Source organism: Ptiloglossa arizonensis, chromosome 2, assembly GCF_051014685.1.
Source record: "Ptiloglossa arizonensis isolate GNS036 chromosome 2, iyPtiAriz1_principal, whole genome shotgun sequence".
NCBI lineage: Eukaryota > Metazoa > Arthropoda > Insecta > Hymenoptera > Colletidae > Ptiloglossa > Ptiloglossa arizonensis.
In genome coordinates this window covers 33,440,519-33,460,221 of record NC_135049.1, presented here as the reverse complement: position 1 = coordinate 33,460,221, position 19,703 = coordinate 33,440,519, and the positions used below count along the sequence as shown (strand labels likewise).

The following is a 19,703-nucleotide window of genomic DNA, read 5'->3' as shown; positions in this document are numbered from 1 at the left end:
CATCTTTCGTCATCTGGAACTGTGCAATAAAGAGCGCAAACGCGAGTGTTACAGTTTAGCTGACATTGACTGGAAATTTGCCGAGGGAGGCGACATTGTCGCGTCAGTCGGAACAAAGAATTCTTTGGTGTTCGATTCGTAAGGTGCGGTGGGGCGTCTTGATCCAAATTTAGTCAAACCGTGGCAACTGATTCGGGCGGATCGTGAGCGACTACGCGAATTTATTCGAATTCATAATATTCACATGGGTAGATTTTTCAAAATAATTTAAAAAATCAAGCCAAAACCCACATATTCCCCCATTGACGTGTTTACAATTTACTTTTGGAAGAATTGAACGAAAAAACCTTGTTTCGGCAGATACCTTGAATCCAAAATTTGACCAAATCACATATGCCGAGATAAACGCCAGTTAGAAAGGTAAAGGAACAATCGGTAGGGTGATAAGCGCGAAAACGTAAAAAGTGGGTATATATTGATAAAGGAGGCGAAATAATTAACAATCTTGTAAAGCAACCAGTGTAGAAAGAGCGCGCGCGCGCGCGCTCGCGTGCTATTCATCGGCAACACAACTCGAAAGGTAAATTTATTTTTTATTTATTTCCACATTTTGTCTGTGGTATTTTGGGCCAATATTCTTGATCAAGTGAAAAAGGGATAAAATTGTTCGAGTTCATTGTGTGGCGCAACATTTACCTGGAATACTTTGGGAAGTTTGTTCAGAATCATTATTTCCAGCTACCGAACAAACGGAAGACAAAAAACGGAGCAACATTACGCGCGCGCGTGTAAAAAATTCCAAGTGGTCGAAATATATCGTAAAGAATTACAAATTTCCTTTCGTTCAATCCGATCGATTGTGAGAGTAGGCGTGTATCGGTATAAATGAAATGCTCAACGTGCGTGTGTGATTTACAAAATGTTACGAGTTCCGTTTACGTGGCACGTACTTACATATTTAGGTCAATCGATCTTGGGTAATTTTTATTCGTAAACAATTTTGTTTAACTACGGAGATCGAAGATTCATTGTGTTCTTTATTTCGTTAGAGTTTCATCTACATTAAATTTGATAAATTTCAAGGTTCCATCGCCGTGCTATTACTTAATTTTACAGATAAACAAATTTATTTCTGTGGAATTTAAAAAATTGCGAACATATGCTATGCGTTATAAAATTCATGTAACGAGTGTTTAAGGAGTAATAATTGTGTGCAGAATCGGGTCTTTTGAAACGGTAAAGACGAGCAAAAAGTAATGACACGACGGCTATATTTGTTTTTAATTCTTACCATTATTGCACGACACAAGTTGTTACGATTAAGGAGCGAAGGAAAATCAAATCGAAATGGATCTTATCAAATTGATAAGAAAAAGCAATCTGTGGTCTTAATTAAACCACATGCTGTATGAAAATCGATCCATTTTCGAGTATCCACTTATCGTTATCGGATTATAATGAAAATTAAAATTTAGTATATGTCATGAGATAATACGACCGTGAAGGTCGCGTATTATACTTGAAAAAGTGTAGCGGATCGATCAATAAGTGATTCCCGATTTTTGATGACTCGTAGCAGAAACACCACAAATCGTTCAAATATAACTGTACAAGTAAATAGAAATGTTAACTGATGGATAATGTTAATATTACAGAGCATTAACAACGGTTTGCAATGGAGAATGAGAGGTTTCGATACAATTTTCATTCTCGAAAAAATTGTAGAAATTTAAAAAAATCATTAGTATCTTTGGAATGTTGCATACATGAAAGGAATTTTTGATTATGAGATCTATGATGCGTTAAAAGTCGATGTCATGCGAAGACCCAAACACCCGTAGTAGCACGAAATTTGTACAACGATAATAGAATAAAGTCGTTATCAATGACTTTCGCGTTGTTAAAATAGAAATGTATTTTAAGGGAAACCTAGAGTTTTTCAGGTCCTATTGATACTTTGGCATCAAGCCAAATATTGCCGCCAATCGCCAGGCTTATCTACTACCAAGTTGCCGAGTAAACGGAACATATGGACGATGAATCGATTAGTCCCAGAAATTGACTGCCTCGAGTATATATATATATATATATATATATATATATATATATATATATATATATATATATATATATATATACGAATATCGGATCAAATAAAAATGAAAGAAATAAACGAACAGTTATTAAATTATTTTTTCCTAGCTCCGATCGGCAAGGAAATATTAACAGTATCACGAATTTAACGTTTACCGACGATAAATTTACTTGAAGAATTATTTGGTCATAGTTGAGTGATCGTTATCATCGTTTATACAAATGTCCATGATTCCAAATTAAGCGACCTGTATTCAAGGAACGATGTGTGCGTATTGTCCCTTTAGTAACCACGTTCAATCGTTGCAGGACTTTCGCTCGGTTGTTTCTTGCTCTTCGAAATTAAATACTGTTTCTCTAGTGGTCAGTGCAGATTGATACGCATTTCGAATTTTAACTTTCCGATTACATAACCGTAATAAGCGAAATCCCTAAGGTCATACCACATGAGCGTTTGCATTGATATTTTATTAAACAGCATTTCATAGACGCTATTTGAGACCCTTCACTTAAATTCGTTCCTTTCTTTTATGAACACCGCTTCACGATACCTTTGCTAGCGAAACGTCAACGAAAACGCTCGTGTGACGCGACCCTTAGAGAAATTAATTTTTACTCGCGAATGAAAAATTTGCGCACCCGATACGTTAAAAATGACAATTTCTTGGTCAGACTTCAATGGAGATGTATCTTTGTATTATTTATTTAAAAATTGGAACATAAATGTCTAATAAACGGGTTCAATTTATATAAATATCCCTTTCGTTGTCGATACAATTAAATACGTATTACGCAATGTTAAACTGCATTACGTGTTTTGGCTAAATCATCGAACTGAATTATACTTTTGTACATATGTAAATTGGCACAGTTTATATGTAACCGTTTAATCTTTAAGACGAAAAAAATTGACGATTAATAATTCTCACTGAGTTGATGGACTAAAAAACCGAAATTTGTACAGGTGATTTTGTGAAAGAAAAGCCAATACGAATATTCGATAACAGCATATCGTGAGTGACGATGTTTCCACAAAAAATGAAACGAAAAACTGCGATAAGTATGTTGATCGAAATCGTATTGCGCGATAGACACGCGGTGTTTTGGTAACGAATTGCGAAGAGGTTCCGCAAACGTTCGTAAGAGCGATAATCAAAGTTGGGTTAGGCGAAGCGCGAGGTACCAATGGATGCAATCGAAGGAAATGTGGAGGGGACAGGGTGGTAGCAGGGAAGGGGAAGGTGGGGCGAAGCTAGGCAAAGCTCAACGGACCGAGTGGGATACCGCGATGTTAGGTGAGACGGAACGAGAAAGGAGTATTGGAGCGGGGTGCGGTGGAACGAGTCGAAATCCGGCAGCGATACGTGGTAAACCAAGCAAAGTAACGTGGAATCGACAGGGCTGAGCCATCGGTGGGGAGAAAACACGACGCAAGTCGCGAAAAAATTGAACGGTGAACATAGAGAGGGTAAATGGAAGAAGGGAAGGGAAGATGAAACCGCGATCAAGAAGGAACGACGGTAGTAGGCCGGAAGCTTTTTAGTAGCAGTCAAAGGGTCAGGAAATCAGTGAATGTTTGAGATTTCGAGAGATCGGTGTTTTCTGAAATTTCCTTACGATCGAAAAAATAAACCGAGTCGAACGAACACAAACTGTGTATCGACGCTGTCGCGCACGAAACATCGGGGGTAAGCATGTCCGATTATTTACCGTATCGTGGTAGTCATATTTTACGAATTCATGAGCCACGCGACGCCCTGTGTTATAAAAACGATTCTCAGAGAAGGCTGGCAGCCATCTTCCAAGACCACACGTCTCGTTTCGTGCGACACTCAACAATCTTCAAATTTCTCTATTCTCATCGGCGTTGTATTTATGACTTTTCGGTAAATCAATTGTCCTTGTAGGGCTGCCACCTTTTCATAGTACAAAAATCGGGAATTCTGGTAACAAAAAAGAGCGAACCCAAATATAAAAAGTTGATAAAGTTTGTTCAAAAGGAAACTTCTGTACTAAAAAAAGACGTTCGATAAATTTAATAACAAATACAAAACAATTAGCAAATTGATTAACGTTCGCACTAATTCTTTCTGCAACTGTTTTGTCCATTCACTTATACGATACTTTGATCTTTTCACGGCAGATGGCGTTAAAATCGTACGTAAACCGTCAAAGCTCGGAATGAAAATGAAAGAGTTGGCAGTTTGGAAGTTTCTTTAATACGCACGTTGAGAGTAGATGACAAACACTTTACCGATGTTCTTGGCTCGACGTAACTAACGTGAAGATTATTATAGTGTTTTGTCTCATTCGATTTTGATAAATGCTTATCAAATACGTCGTACGCAATTTTTTTTTAGAAATATTTTACGTTTCTTTTTTCGTTGTTTGATAGATATTGCAATATTACGTCTATGAGTAAAATTATCGTAGTTGTGTTAAATTTCAATCGATACAAGTTAAAAGGTTTAGAGGATATAGAGAGAGGAACAAGAGGGGGCGGGGGGCATAGCATGTGCAAAATGTGTAATATGTGCACTAAATATAAAAAAAAAAAGTGAGCAGTTAATATTCGTTGTGTCGTTGTAATAAAAGTGACAACTAAACAAAATATCGATGCACAAGGGTATTATTAGATATGCAACACACTTAATAGTATTGTTAATCGATACGTTTAGCGAGTGGGTGAGATAAGACAAAGGAAGGCAAATCGAAACGAGACGAGACGAGGGAAACGTCTTATTTTTCGCAATTAGCAGCCACTACCAAAAGTAACGATTCTAAGATCGTTACGCGACTCTGCAATACGGGCAACGATGCTATTTGCAAGCAATGCACGAGACCCGCCCGGCCTCTTGTCCATTTACCACGAGACGACCTATTCGACGTGACACGAAACGCCGCGCAATAACTACGTCCACTTCCCTCGTCGGTTCGAAACTCGACCGCAGAGGTGACCTCCGATATCAACGATATCAATCGATCCGTTTTCCGGATCGGATTCACGACACATCGTATTTCAATTTACGCCTTCGAAAAGAGCAATAACGATCACACCGGTTAGAGAAACAAGAAACCAGATGGAAATGTGCATGTATACTCTCTCGCCCCCGCGCTCGCCATTCATCCCGACTCTATTATTTTCTATACAATCTATTATCCTTTGTAGCTTGCGTAAAAAGGTACGATCGACCGTTCAAAAAATCTCAAGCTTCGAAATAATTCGATTTTTACCTAACCGATGTATTGAACGTAATACTTGTGTCGTCGTTACTCCCCTCCCCCTTTTCCGGTTCTCCGCAGTCTCTCTTGTTGGATATGGTTTATCTATTGCATTAGATGATTAAGTACGCGCTCGACTTTACGTAATGAAATGCTTCGGTCTCGCGCGCGCGCGCGCCGGCGCACGTGCACGCGTTCGATTCGATTTTCAACGATGCATAGTGGGCAGTGCATCATGTACATAGGTTCCGTCCAGTACGATTGCGACGATAGGGAAGAACCCTTGAACTCGTACACGAGTTCATCCACAACCGTTTGCCTGACATTCAGTAATTGTACTTCCTTTATCGTTTGGTTCGTCTTATCTCGTCTCTTCCAGTTCTTTCCCAAATAGTATACGTAATTTCATTCGATAAGAGATTTGCAAACTTAAACCCCACCCATGCGTAACCTGTTTCAGATTGAAAATATGAACGGAGCCGAGCCCTGGTCTTTACCACCGAAACAGGCTCTTTACGACCCAACTCTCGAGAAAGATGCTTGCGGCGTTGGATTTATCGTTTCCATAGATGGAAAGAAATCACACAAGGTAAGTCGTTGACCCGAATGGTTTTTGTCAATTGTACGTAAGGTAATTCTTTGTCTGATGAATCTCCGAGGTAATCGATGTGTCAATATATAAACGAGGGAATGCACGACCGAGATACATAAATGTTAAAGTACCGAATACTAAGTACCGTCACTAAGTATTCCACTCTGTTTGAATGGAAACTATGCAGGTAAATGGTCACACTGACGACGCGTCTCGTTTTACGCGATCTGTTTGCAGATTGTTCGCGATGCAGAGGTCCTGTCAGCGCGCATGAACCATCGTGGTGCTTGTGCCTGCGATAATGACACCGGAGACGGAGCCGGTGTTCTTTGCGCAATTCCGCACGAGTATTACGCCGATGAAGTTCGGTAAGAGATAACCAAAATTCATGGCCCGGATTTTTTCATCGTTTTATCATTCTCTGACGTATTACTGATAGCGACGCGTATGATTGCATAATTTTTGCGGATCGACGGCGTTATTTGTAGGTTATCGCGGTACACGCGAGCGTCGTTGGACGTAAAGAAATATATGCGTGTTTACCTTCTTATCACCACTCTCATTAGCGAACAATAGTTTACCACTGTACGGCCAATACTATTTGTTCTTTCTTTCAGCCTATTTTTCGTTTTTCTCTATCTCACGTTTCTCTTCTTGTTCTCGTTCTCCTTATTCTCGTACTCGTGTATTCGTGACGAGAATATCAGTAATAGCTTAAACGCGTTGCCGATGCGTTGACAGACGTTAAGGACAGATATTAAAGTGAAGTATTCGGAAGATGTTACTTACGAGGTTACGCCACTTTGACAGAGTAAAAAATAAGGTAGTTTTTTGAAAACGAATATGTATTTAATTTTATCAAAATACTTATGCATTGTTTAAAAATACATATATTAAAGTTATGACCAATTATCATAATAGCTATTAAGAAATCTGACCGTCCGACGAAAAGGGAAATAAAAAAAAATAAGAAAGTTTCTTTCTTGTTTTTGTTTTTCCATTTTCTGTATTGGTTCAAAGTTGAATATTGGACTTTACCCTATATTTTTGACATTTCCAAGATCATAATTTGTAAAGCTTTCCAAAAATAAAAATCTGCACGCTTAACGATAGCGATACTAATTCGGATGATTCGGCGATTAGATAACTTTTCCGTTAACCCAGGCAAAGTGGGTCCGTACCGATATCAATTACGTTCATCGGATGAAAGATCTGCGCATTGATAATTGTTGCCAAGATTGCCCCAGTTACAATCGTCATCAAATGCTTCTAACTAAAAGAAAAATATCAAGTTCAACCGGTTCAAAGTCTATTAGTTGCGCTCCCTTCCTTTCTATTAATGCTTGTCGACGATAAACACGAAACGAAATTTCTCGATTTTAAAAAGAACAACATGCATTGCAAGTGCATCTTTATTTTCCAGCGAAGGGCAAAATATCGCATTGCCAAAATTCGGGCGCTACGCTACCGGTATCCTGTTTCTTGACAAGAATACGCACAAAGAAGTTGAGGCTACATTTGAAAAGTTAGCCGAAGAGTGCAACTTGAGGGTACGGATCTCTATCTTCTTCGTTTTTTTAGATGCGGGCTCGTATCACCTTTCTAATTATATAAATATTTTATTCCGCAGGTAATTTGTTGGCGCGATGTTCCGACCGATAACACACGGATCGGTCAAGTGGCGCGAAAATGCGAACCTTATATGCGTCAAGTGTTCGTAACCGGTGATCAGGATGATGTCAGTCTTGAACGACAGGTAAACAGGCTTTCGTCTCTATTGCGTTTGAATTCTATGGAATTTATCGACGATAGCGCAAACTCTATAGTTTGTCGAACGAATTCTTGCAAGTGGAAGAAAATAATTTCGTATACTTAGTTGGCCGACAAGATGTATATATCTACCTTTTCGTTCAAACATCCAATAAATAATTTCCGTTCGTTATACATATGTGGTAGCGATTTGGCGAAAAAAACTGACGAGTTTAAGACTAGCATTTGTTATATTTTACCACAGGTTTTCATCTTGAGGAAAAGATCGTCTCATTGTATATCACGATCAGGAATTAGATACTACATATGTTCACTTTCTCTACGAACGATCGTTTATAAAGGACAACTAACGGCGGATCAGCTGTGGCTCTATTTTTCAGATTTAAAGGTGATTAGAATCTATTGAAATAGTGTATGTATATGTATAATTCGTATAAAAATTACCAAGGCTACCAAGTGCGTTCGTTTTCGTTCCAGTCACCAAAGTTCGAGACCTATTTGGCGTTAGTTCACACAAGATTTTCCACGAACACGTTTCCAAGTTGGGAAAGGGCACACCCCCTTCGGTAAGCGATTACAATAAATACAAATTGTTGTTGTTTTCGATCAATCGATCGACTTATGGTGCGATGTTCGCAGGTTGTTGGCGCACAATGGTGAAATTAACACTTTAAGGGGAAACGTAAACTTGATGAAAGCCCGGGAAGGAGTAATGAGCAGCAAGATTTATGGCGATTCATTGAAACAACTTTATCCCGTTGTAGAACCGAATTTGTCAGATTCAGGAGCCGCCGATTGCGTTCTAGAATTCTTGGTGATGGTGGGACAACGATCTTTACCGGAGGTACACACGCGCGCGCGCGCAAGCACGCACGCACGTACGCACGTAGATATTTGTGCGCGCTCGATCGAATCGAGTTTAAATGAAAACCACGTTGTTGCGTTTAGGCGGTGATGACGATGGTACCAGAAGCTTGGCAAAACGACTTAACGATGGCGACGGAGAAGCGTCATTTCTATCATTGGGCCGCTTGCGCGATGGAACCTTGGGATGGCCCTGCTCTGCTGACCTTTACGGATGGCCGTTATGTTGGTGCTATTCTCGACAGGTATAAACTAACGTTTTTTATCTCGCGCGATTCGAGTTAACGTCTACTTTCTACTCGTTTTCGTGCAGCTTCGCTCTCGTCAAATCCGCAGTACCTCGATAAACTTTCTATCGCAGCACTATATCGAAAAAGAATCGCGATAAAAGTACGCGCGCGCGCGGAATCCCCACGTGGAGCTGGCGACTTTGTAACGATTTTGCAGGCAACAGCGAAGTGTGTGTCATTACTGGTATGTCCGCGTGGAAATTACGTGCTCGGTAGAGTTGTCCAGTGACGCTGTTTATGTTTGTGCTTTTTTTTTTGTTCCGTTTATTCTAAGGAACTCGAGGTGCCGTTTGAGAGAAACTGTTATGAGAACGGTGTACGAATCGTATACGACGAATTAATTAAAGTATCTTATGCGTGCGTGTATATGTCCTTTCGTACTTACGTACAGGCATACACGCTTTTGCGAAGTATAACCTTTGTGTATCTACGCATGTAACCAGAGAATCGTCGAGCTCATATATACTATTTGTTATATACGTGTGACAGGACTCGAGTAAGTCGAACATGCAAGAATACTATAGGTAAACATGGATTATCGAGGTTTTGGAGGGAAGCAGGTAGGAGCACCTAGATTTATTACGATATGGAATGTTGAAAGGTAGGAGAGAAGTCGAGAACCATTTCCAGAGGATGTATTGTGATTCGGCAAAGGAAGTATATAAACACATCGTAAAAAAAGAGTATTCGCTTCCCTCCGAGGCTTGTAGGTAGAGGAACGCGCGGAACTCACACTCGTATCCAGTGCCTACAGAATCGATGTTTACAGAGATATAGATACTTGTCCTCCTTTCAAGGTTGGACGACTAATGAATGCGAAAGGTAAATGGGCAAAGTGCAGTCAGAAAGCGAACGAGTGAGTGTGCGTGCCTGTGCGTGTGTAGGTGTAGGTGTAGGTGTAGGTGTAGGTATAGGTGTACACGCGAGAAAATATGTATATACATACATAGATACATAGATATAAGCGAATGCCAACAGGAAGGCAATGCGAGAAAACGAACAAGAATATAGTCACAGTTGATAATAGCGCGCGAGACTGAGGTGGTAATACAAAAGACTTTTTTGAATTTTTGTTTGGCAGAAACGGCCTGCGCCCGTCGCGCTTCTACGTCACTAAGGATAACATGATGGTGATGGCGTCCGAAGTGGGCGTCTATGATACTCCACCCAGCAATGTAGCCCTGAAGGTAAACGAGGAAATAAACGCATCACCGGACAGGCCTACCCTCCGGATAAGTTTCCCAGCCGAGCTAGCTCTTGACGAGCGATCGTCCCCGTCTATATGATGCTCCCTCTGTATTGTGTTCGACATAGAAAATTTCAGCTCTAGGGGGAAGACTGCACGGAGGAAACATTTTTTTTTTGAACACGGACGGAGAACGATACGCGTGGATCGGAACTCGGATCGAGCCATCGAGAATGTGTTTACCAAACACACCGGTTGCTCTCATTAATTTTATATCTCTCTTCAGCCTCTGTACCTACGCTTCAGTCGCATCCTTTCCACAGATCTTTTATTCGCAATCCTCTCTCGTTTTCCTTTATCTTCTTACCTTTGCTTATTTTCCAACCAATTATTTTGGATCGATCAAAAGCGTAATATTTGCAATGGTGTACCACCGACGCTCGTGACCATTCGCATTTTTTAATTCTGGTTTCGCATAGAAGATACTCGAGATAAAGTCGAAGAAATCTTACGAATCGGTCAAGCGTTGTGTGTACCAACGTTGTTGTTCCATCATTCCATCGAATGAATCTTGCAGGTGAAGTATCCCTCGGTAAAAATGGATAATCCGATCCACTGTGTGCAATTCAGCCATCTTACCGCCTCTCGACACGTACATCTCGTCTCATCTCTTTTGTTCTACGTATCGCTTTAGTGTTTACACATATAAACGGTCATATTGTATTTTATTTATTTTTAAACATGTCATATGTGATGTATAATTTGTCATTTAGGAAGTAGGTTTGTATAGAGTCGTAGGATTGTTATCCAGAGCCGTACTGTGAACGTTGAACGGTCGTAGATGCTCTTTGACGATTATTATTTAGTTTTCGTTTTATTTACAGAGCCGTTTGAAACCCGGAAGAATGCTGCTTGTTGATACTCAGGAACGGAAGATCATTCAAGACGTTGAACTGAAGTTGCAGATTGCTAGAAGCAGACCTCACTCCAAGTGGGTGAAAGATCAGGTATTCTTTCGTGTTTCATTATTTGCTTATCGATTGTCATGATTCCTTTGTATCAAAATTATATTGTGCTTTATACATTTCTTTGCTCCAAGCTATTTTCTCCTCTGCTACTCGTATCGCACACATGACCATCTTACTATCGTATAGAAAAACCAAATAATCGATCATCCATGTCGATACGTCTAATACAAAAAGGATTTGTCTTTCTTTTCCAAACTTACCTACGCGCTGTCATCGTGCTGTATCGCGCACAGATGGTGAGTCTCGTTGCAATATCTCTTGCCCCTTTTACCGTCTACGTAGAGTTCGTGCATATACACCGATTTGAATAAACACACACACGCACGCACGAGCACACACACGTACGCGCGCCCGCGCGAAATAACACCTTGTATAGACAAACGAGATTACTCTATTCTTCTGTTGTTTTTCGGGTGTTTGTGATTTACATTTGGAGCAACGATTTATTACAACGATCATTTATTTACCCTGTCGTATCCACGCACGGCAGTGATTCGAGAGAATGGATGCGACCATGCGCAAAGTGAATTATTGTTAAAATCGAATCTGTTTTTAACTTACGCAGATAACGATGGAAGAGTTACGAGCTGCCGACACCGGTTTCATCGCAAAGCCGTCTGAAAACGGTACTATCGAAAGCGAAACAACGACAAACGACGCAAATCCAATATGTGCTGTGAATCGTGTTTGGGGAGGCGATAAGAGACTCTCCCTCTATGGATACACGCTAGAGACCATTAACATGCTGCTTTTGCCGATGATGCAGTCCAAGTACATATTTTATTCTGTTTACATTCTTCGTTTGTATAACGACTTTTGTCGCGTCGTAATCATTGCTAACAAAATTACAAATTTCTTATTTAGAAAAGAAGCACTGGGCTCCATGGGCAATGACGCACCGCTTGCTTGCTTGTCTCAGTTTCAGCCACTCATCTACGACTATTTTAAACAGCTATTTGCCCAGGTAAGATTACTATTTGCAACGAAAGATTTCTTACTAATTTTCATATCGTTGACAATAAATTGTATCTCTTCTGTTCCCTCTTTTCCCTGAAACGTTTCTCAGGTTACGAATCCTCCGATAGATCCGTTTAGAGAGAAGATCGTAATGTCGATGCTTTGTCCAATCGGTCCCGAGAGTAACATGTTAGAACCGAATGAACTGCAAGTGCATAGATTATTTTTACCGCAACCAATATTATCCTTGGACGATCTGGAGATAATCAGAAAAACGAAATACCGTGGATGGAAGACCAAAACGATCGATACTACTTATCCTGTGGAAGATGGTCCATTTGGATTATTGAATACGTTGGACCGTGTTAACCGAGAAGCGGATAAGGCTGCAAAAGAGGGTTACCAGTTTCTCGTTCTTTCCGACCGATTGGCCAGTCCAGAAAGGTAAACGTGTATTATATGTGATAGGGGTGTAGTCTAATCGTGTACATAAATATGAAAGGTATACAAAAGAGAAGGACAAAAAGAATTTATATTTCGAATTTAACTCAAAGCGCTGCACGTTCTTTAATAATGACTGTTCGTTTGTGCCTTCTCCGTTAGAGTACCTGTGAGTAGTTTGTTAGTATTGGGTGCAGTCCACCACCACCTGATCGAAGAACGACAGCGTATGAAGGTTGGGCTCATTCTTGAAACCGGCGAAGCCAGAGAAGTGCATCACATCTGTTTGCTACTAGGTTACGGGGCAGATGCCATTTGTCCATATCTTGTGTTCGAGATGGCAAGAAGTCTTCGAGCGGACGGTGTATTAGATTTGTCCTTGACTGATAACGTTTTATGCGCGGTAAGTTGAAAGATATCTTTTGCAATTGGTTGTTATTAGTGAACAAGTAGAGAAGGGGAGAAAAGGAAAATGCGCACGAGTCACTTTTTACAAATGTTATAGAATTATGCGGAAGCAATGGAGAGAGGTATAGGAAAGGTAATGGCGAAAATGGGTATCTCTACGTTACAATCGTACAAAGGAGCTCAAATTTTCGAAGCGGTCGGCTTGTCCGCGGAGGTCATTGAGAAGTGTTTCAAGGTATGTTATATCGTTTTACCTTTTGTAACGAAATGTCTCTTCCATTCCGGCAAAATATAACCATCGATGACGTTCAATGAAAGTACACGTGATTAGAAATTGGATCCAATTAATGAATGTAAAGGTCCGTGATTAAATATTTTCAAATGATGTACCACGATATCGTCGTTACACGTCTTGCCGTATTCAATTGCGATTTGCGCGTGAAACGCGACATTGCCTACTCTTGTAATCGTTGAATTTCGCAGGGTACACAGTCCCGTATTGGCGGAGTCACTTTTGAAATTTTGGCGAAAGAAGCATTTGAAAGGCATCAGATGACGTATTGGAAAAAACCAATGGATATGCTCGTCATTCGAAATCCCGGCATTTATCACTGGCGTTCCGGCGGAGAGAAGCACATAAACGACCCTGACAGTATCGCGAACTTGCAGGTAATCTCGCGTGTGCAATAGTTTAGTCAGTTGAGGGGGGGGGGGGGGGATACTCGTCTTTTGTTGGTAGAACGTGCACAGGTCTAAAAACGAGTCTCGGTTCACAGGACTATGTAAATTCGAAAAATCTGAATGCTTACGAGAAATACCGAAAAACAACAATGGACATGATAAGGGCTTGCACGTTACGCGGTCAGTTGGAATTTGTAGATAAAACCGAAAATTCTATACTCATCGAAGAAGTTGAACCGGCGTCCGAAATCGTGAAACGATTCGCAACCGGAGCTATGAGTTTTGGAAGTATATCGATAGAAGCACATACAACTCTGGCGATCGCGATGAATCGCATCGGAGGTAAATCGAATACCGGTGAAGGTGGTGAAAATTCTGATAGGTAAGTACTAGGTTATTTAATAAGTTTTGTCGTTCGATAAAACTTCATCGAACAACAAAAGTTATTGAACAGTATTGTTTTATCGAACGATAAAACTTATTGAACAACTTATTATACGTGAATACGTGTACACCGAGGAGTATAACGTATACGCATCTTCGAAAAACTTTTACCCTTTTTAGATATCTCGATCAAGAAGCAGAATTTAATAAACGATCAGCCATTAAGCAGGTTGCCAGTGGTCGTTTCGGCGTAACTTCGAGTTACTTAGCAAACGCTGACGACCTTCAAATTAAGATGGCCCAAGGAGCAAAACCAGGAGAAGGAGGCGAGTTACCTGGTTATAAGGTATGAACTGGACGTTGTGGGTGGCAAGTAGAATCGAGATTAGTTTAATAACGTTTTATGTTCATAATTTCCGCAGGTCACCGCTGAAATTGCTGCGACCAGATTCTCTGTACCTGGGGTGGGGTTAATCTCACCACCGCCCCATCACGATATATATTCGATCGAGGATCTTGCAGAATTGATTTACGATTTGAAATGTGCCAATCCCAAGGCACGTATTTCCGTCAAATTGGTGTCGGAAGTCGGAGTAGGTGTAGTTGCGGCAGGTGTAGCGAAGGTAATATTGTCAAGATCGAATTCCCGTCTCTTCAATACTTGTTCAATGATGGTTACTGACAAAAATGTTGATGCGAAACAGGGAAAAGCAGAACACATCGTTATATCCGGTCACGATGGTGGAACTGGAGCTAGCAGTTGGACGGGAATAAAATCCGCAGGTTTACCGTGGGAATTAGGAATCGCGGAAACTCATCAAGTTCTTACCTTGAATAATCTTCGATCACGGGTCGTCGTTCAAGCCGATGGACAATTACGCACGGGTTTCGATGTTGTGGTAGCAGCCCTCTTAGGCGCCGATGAGTTCGGTTTTAGCACTGCGCCCTTGATTTCTATGGGTTGTACCATGATGAGAAAGTGTCATTTAAATACATGCCCTGTGGGCATTGCCACCCAAGATCCTATGCTTCGAAAGAAATTCGAAGGAAAGCCGGAACACGTTATTAACTTTTTCTTTGCATTGGCAGAAGAGGTACCGACGAAGAAAGAAATATAAACTTTGCATTTTTTGTCGACAATTTTAATACTGTAATACTTTATTTTTTTTTTACCAGATACGTTCGTATATGGCCAATTTGGGAATTCGTAAGTTTCAAGATCTAATTGGCCGTACGGATCTTTTGAGAGTTCGACAAAATCTAGCAATCGAGAAAGCTAAAACGCTAAATCTCGATAATATTTTGCGCAGTGCGCTCGAACTTCGACCAGGAGTCAATATTAAAGGTGGATCGATGAAACAAGACTTTCAATTGGAAAACAGGCTGGATAATCACATGATTGAGTTGGCTAAACCAGTGCTGGATGGGGAACAGGATCGTGTAGAGATGGAGTTGGATATTAATAACGAGTGCAGAGCGTTCGCATCAACTTTGAGCTATTGTATCTCAAAGTAAACCGTCTTTCCATTTTATTTAATTTTCTAAATGATTTCAAATATTCTTGATGTTCTTAATTAATGTTCTAATCGTAGATTATTCGGCGAAGGTGGGCTACCAGAAGGTAGTATAAACGTAAGAATGAAAGGTTCAGCAGGTCAGAGTTTTTGCGCTTTCATGACAAAAGGAGTGCATGTTACTCTTGAAGGGGACGCCAACGATTATGTTGGAAAAGTAAGCATCTTCTCTTTTTTAACGCTTTCTTTGGCGATTCGAGATCAGCAACACATTGTTTAAATTTGTTGACAATTTTTAGGGACTATGCGGAGGAGAGATAATTATATATCCACCGAAGGATTCGACTTTTGATTCCGAAGCAAATGTAATTGTAGGTAACGTTTGCCTTTACGGCGCAACTTCTGGGAAAGCATACTTTCGAGGGATTGCTGCTGAAAGATTCAGCGTTCGTAATAGTGGAGCAGTAGTTGTAGTTGAGGGTGTAGGAGATCATGGATGTGAATACATGACAGGTGGTTGTGCGGTCATTCTAGGACTTACCGGACGAAATTTTGCCGCTGGAATGTCCGGTGGAATAGCTTACGTATTAGATGTAGACGGATCGTTCAAAAGGTATATCGATCATCTAAATAGTTCAAAAATTGCCCTTTCGTTACTCCCACGTACCATGTGTTTCTACATTCATGTATCACTTGTGCGTGCATTTTTAATGCGCAATTTTTTTGTTTTCTTACAGCAAATGTAATCCCGAAATGGTAGAGCTACTTCCCTTAGATAAGCTGGAAGATATAGCCTACGTTAAACATCTTCTAGAGGAATTTGTCAAGAAGACTGGTTCCCTAATCGCAAAAGATTTACTAACACTTTGGCCCGAACCAACTACTCGGTTTGTGAAGGTATACTCACCATTGGAATAATCCGTTTGACGAATTGGATAAAGTAGCCATTGTTTAATTTTTTTTTTCTTCAAGGTATTTCCGTACGAGTATCAACGAGCCTTAAAACAAGTCGAGGAAACCAAACAAGCACAACCAATACTGAACGGAAATTCTCAGACTTTGTCAACCCAAATCAAAGATATTGAAGATGCCATTGCAGATGTTGATATGGAACAACGTAAATTGGATAAGATAAGGTACTGTTTAATCTTAACAATCCATTGTGATTCTATTCGATTGAATGGCATTCAACCGTTTATACTCGTAATATCATGTTAGGGGATTTATGAAATACAAACGACAAATGGGAATTTATCGACCGACTGAAACCCGTATAAACGATTGGAACGAAATATATAATTTTCAAGGAGTTCGCAAAGGACTGCGCGTACAAGCAGCAAGGTGCATGGAATGTGGTGTGCCATTTTGTCAGAGTAGTCATGGCTGCCCACTAGGAAACATAATTCCCAAATGGAACGATCTCGTTTTTCAGTCTAATTGGAAAGAAGCGCTAAATCAACTGCTACAAACTAATAACTTTCCAGGTACCTATTTCAAACGATCTTTTCTCCCCTTCTGTCTATTTAGTATTGTTGTTGTTAAACAATGTTTTAATAATATGCGTCCAAAGTGGTATTTTTGATTTAACGAACCGAAACGTACTTAGAATTCACAGGGAGAGTTTGTCCTGCCCCGTGCGAAGGTGCTTGCGTTTTAGGAATATCGGAACCCTCAGTTACCATAAAAAACATCGAATGCGCGATAATCGATCACGCGTTCGAACAAGGTTGGATAGTACCGCATCCACCTGCAATGAGAACCGGACGACGAGTCGCCATAGTCGGTTCCGGTCCAGCAGGATTAGCTGCGGCCCACCAGCTAAACAAGGCAGGACATTTGGTAACCGTTTACGAAAGAAACGACCGAATAGGGGGTCTTCTACAATACGGAATACCGACCATGAAACTGTCGAAAGAAGTTGTTCAGCGAAGAGTTTCCCTTCTTGCCGCAGAGGGAATTATTTTCCAAACTGGCGTCGATATTGGAAAGGACATTTCTGCCAAGGTTAAATTTCCATTAAGTTTGAGTTTACAGTAAATTGAAATACGTGTCAACTGGTTCTCCACCTTCTGATTGTTTTCTTTTCATCCCTATTTTTCTTTGTGTACGCTTGGCAGGAATTACGTGAACAGTATGATGCAATGTTGCTTTGTACTGGCGCGACCTGGCCAAGGAATTTACAAATACCAGGCAGACAACTCGAAGGCATTCATTTCGCTGTAAGCTTTTTAGAGCACTGGCAAAAGAAACAAATGGGTAACAATACTCCGCTCGATATGCGCTTGATAGCCGCAGACAAGGATGTCATTATAATAGGCGGTGGTGATACCGGTTGTGACTGCATAGCCACATCTTTGCGACAGGTATAATTTTTTAATAATTTAACTAATATTTGAAAGATTCTTAAAAGATATCGACGATATTATTCGCAACGTCGTATTTTTTATTACAGTGTGTATCGTTGATGTTCGTATTTATTTTTCATTCCCTTTTTTGCTTCTTTCTCACAGGGTGCTAAAACAATTACAACTTTCGAAATTTTACCAGAACCACCGAACAAAAGAGGAGGGGATAATCCCTGGCCTCAATTTCCACGAGTATTTAAAGTGGACTACGGTCACGAAGAAGTTTCCCTCAAGTTTGGACGGGACCCGCGACAATTTAGTACAATGAGCAAAGTAAGTAAGAGTTCGCATATCGTATAAGATAACTTTAGTTCCAGATGGTATCACTGTTTCGTGTAATGTGCATATTTTCTAGGAATTTCTGGATGATGGAAACGGACACGTGAGTGGCATTAAGACTGTGTCGGTTTCGTGGACAATGGAAAACGGTCGTTGGAAAATGGAGGAGGTCCCTGGAACTGAAAAGGCAAGGATTTGCTAGACAGAAAGATAGGAAGGATAGTCGGAGATCGTGGATAGAATTCGTTAAATCTTAACCTCTGTCCTATTTTCTTTTTACAGATATATAAATGCGACTTAGTTTTACTCGCAATGGGTTTCTCAGGTCCTGAAAAATACGTAGCAACTGAACTAGACATGACATTGGACGAAAGAGGAAATTACAAAACTGCGATTGGCAAATATGAAACAAGTTTATCCGGCATATACGCGGCTGGAGGTAAGCTTGCACATTTTTCTATTACCGCACTTGTTTCATTTTATTTCGAAACATTTGCTTTAGACGCTACATTAATAACGATGGTATTATGGTATTAATTCCGCATAGATTGCCGGCGCGGACAATCTTTAGTCGTTTGGGCAATCACGGAAGGCAGGCAAGCCGCAAGAGAAATAGATGTAACTTTAATGGGCTCGACTGGTCTTCCCGTATCTGGTGGAATTATAACCGACGGCGTCGTCGCTTGAATTGACCGACATTCGGTGCGAAGAGGAACGGTCGATCTATCTATCTATCTATCTATCTATCTATCTATCTATCTATCTATCTATCCTTCTATCTATCTATCTATCTATCCATCTATCTATCTATCTATCTATCTATCTATCTATCTATCTATCTATCTATCTATCAATCTATCTATCTATCTATCTATCTATCTATCTATCTATCTATCTATCTATCTATCTATCTATCTATCTATCTATCTATCTATCTATCTATCTATCTATCTATCTATCTATCTATCTATCTATCTATCTATCTATCTATCTATCTATCTATCTATCTATCTATCTATCTATCTATCTATCTATCTATCTATCTATCTATCTATCTATCTATCTATCTATCTATCTATCTATCTATCTATCTATCTATCTATCTATCTATCTATCTATCTATCTATCTATCTATCTATCTATCTATCTATCTATCTATCTATCTATCTATCTATCTATCTATCTATCTATCTATCTATCTATCAATCTATCTATCTATCTATCTATCCTTCTATCTATCTATCTATCTATCCTTCTATCTATCTATCTATCTATCCTTCTATCTATCTATCTATCTATCTATCTATCTATCTATCTTTGTTTTCCCTCTTTCCATTCCCTTATACCCCTCCGATGATTATCCTGCGATTGCGATGCGGGCGGGTACCGTTGAACGAATAAGGGAGAAAAACGATCTACGCGGGAACAAGTCTACCAGTATTATCGCAACTTTATGGATGTCCAGAAGCGAATCGGAAAACGCCAAAAATTACGGCGCGTACAAGATTTGCTAGCATTTTAGATTCGAGATGTTATCGTTGCCACGTTTTTCATTCGTTTTTGAAAAATTGGCGACGACGTTACTCGG

The 19,703-nt window shown here is 40.1% G+C and overlaps 1 protein-coding gene across 8 annotated transcripts; it reads left to right on the top strand.

Moving 5' to 3' along the window:
• The first annotated feature begins 131 nt into the window (after nt 1-131).
• LOC143154983 (uncharacterized) lies at nt 132-19,109 on the top strand. 8 transcript variants are annotated; one of them, XM_076327144.1, is made up of 34 exons: nt 132-248; nt 361-580; nt 5,777-5,905; nt 6,146-6,276; nt 7,332-7,458; nt 7,539-7,664; nt 7,923-8,066; nt 8,156-8,244; nt 8,318-8,522; nt 8,627-8,787; nt 9,914-10,019; nt 10,903-11,025; nt 11,612-11,817; nt 11,911-12,010; nt 12,113-12,447; nt 12,607-12,847; nt 12,950-13,087; nt 13,336-13,521; nt 13,629-13,915; nt 14,098-14,263; nt 14,340-14,540; nt 14,622-15,011; nt 15,094-15,428; nt 15,510-15,648; nt 15,731-16,044; nt 16,169-16,328; nt 16,404-16,567; nt 16,650-16,915; nt 17,038-17,435; nt 17,549-17,794; nt 17,942-18,109; nt 18,192-18,302; nt 18,398-18,554; nt 18,663-19,109. In XM_076327144.1, exons 3-34 carry the CDS (start codon nt 5,786-5,788, stop codon nt 18,800-18,802), a joined length of 6,180 nt encoding a protein of 2,059 aa, XP_076183259.1. In that variant the 5' UTR covers nt 132-248; nt 361-580; nt 5,777-5,785; the 3' UTR covers nt 18,803-19,109. The 8 variants fall into 8 exon arrangements, 7 of the variants coding, with proteins under 7 accessions (XP_076183259.1, XP_076183260.1, XP_076183258.1 ...); XM_076327145.1 differs by lacking the exons at nt 132-248; nt 361-580 and adding an exon at nt 3,425-3,547; XM_076327143.1 differs by lacking the exons at nt 132-248; nt 361-580 and adding an exon at nt 3,611-3,782.
• Nucleotides 19,110-19,703: the final 594 nt, after the last annotated feature.

Bases quoted from the DNA above. Each gene is read 5' to 3' on its own strand.
- LOC143154983 (XM_076327141.1), top strand. From the start codon at position 5,175: ATGGAAATGTGCATGTATACTCTCTCGCCCCCGCGCTCGCCATTCATC. The intron at 12,011-12,112 runs GTAAGATTACTA...AACGTTTCTCAG, and splicing joins TTAAACAGCTATTTGCCCAG to GTTACGAATCCTCCGATAGA. The intron at 14,264-14,339 runs GTATGAACTGGA...TAATTTCCGCAG, and splicing joins GCGAGTTACCTGGTTATAAG to GTCACCGCTGAAATTGCTGC.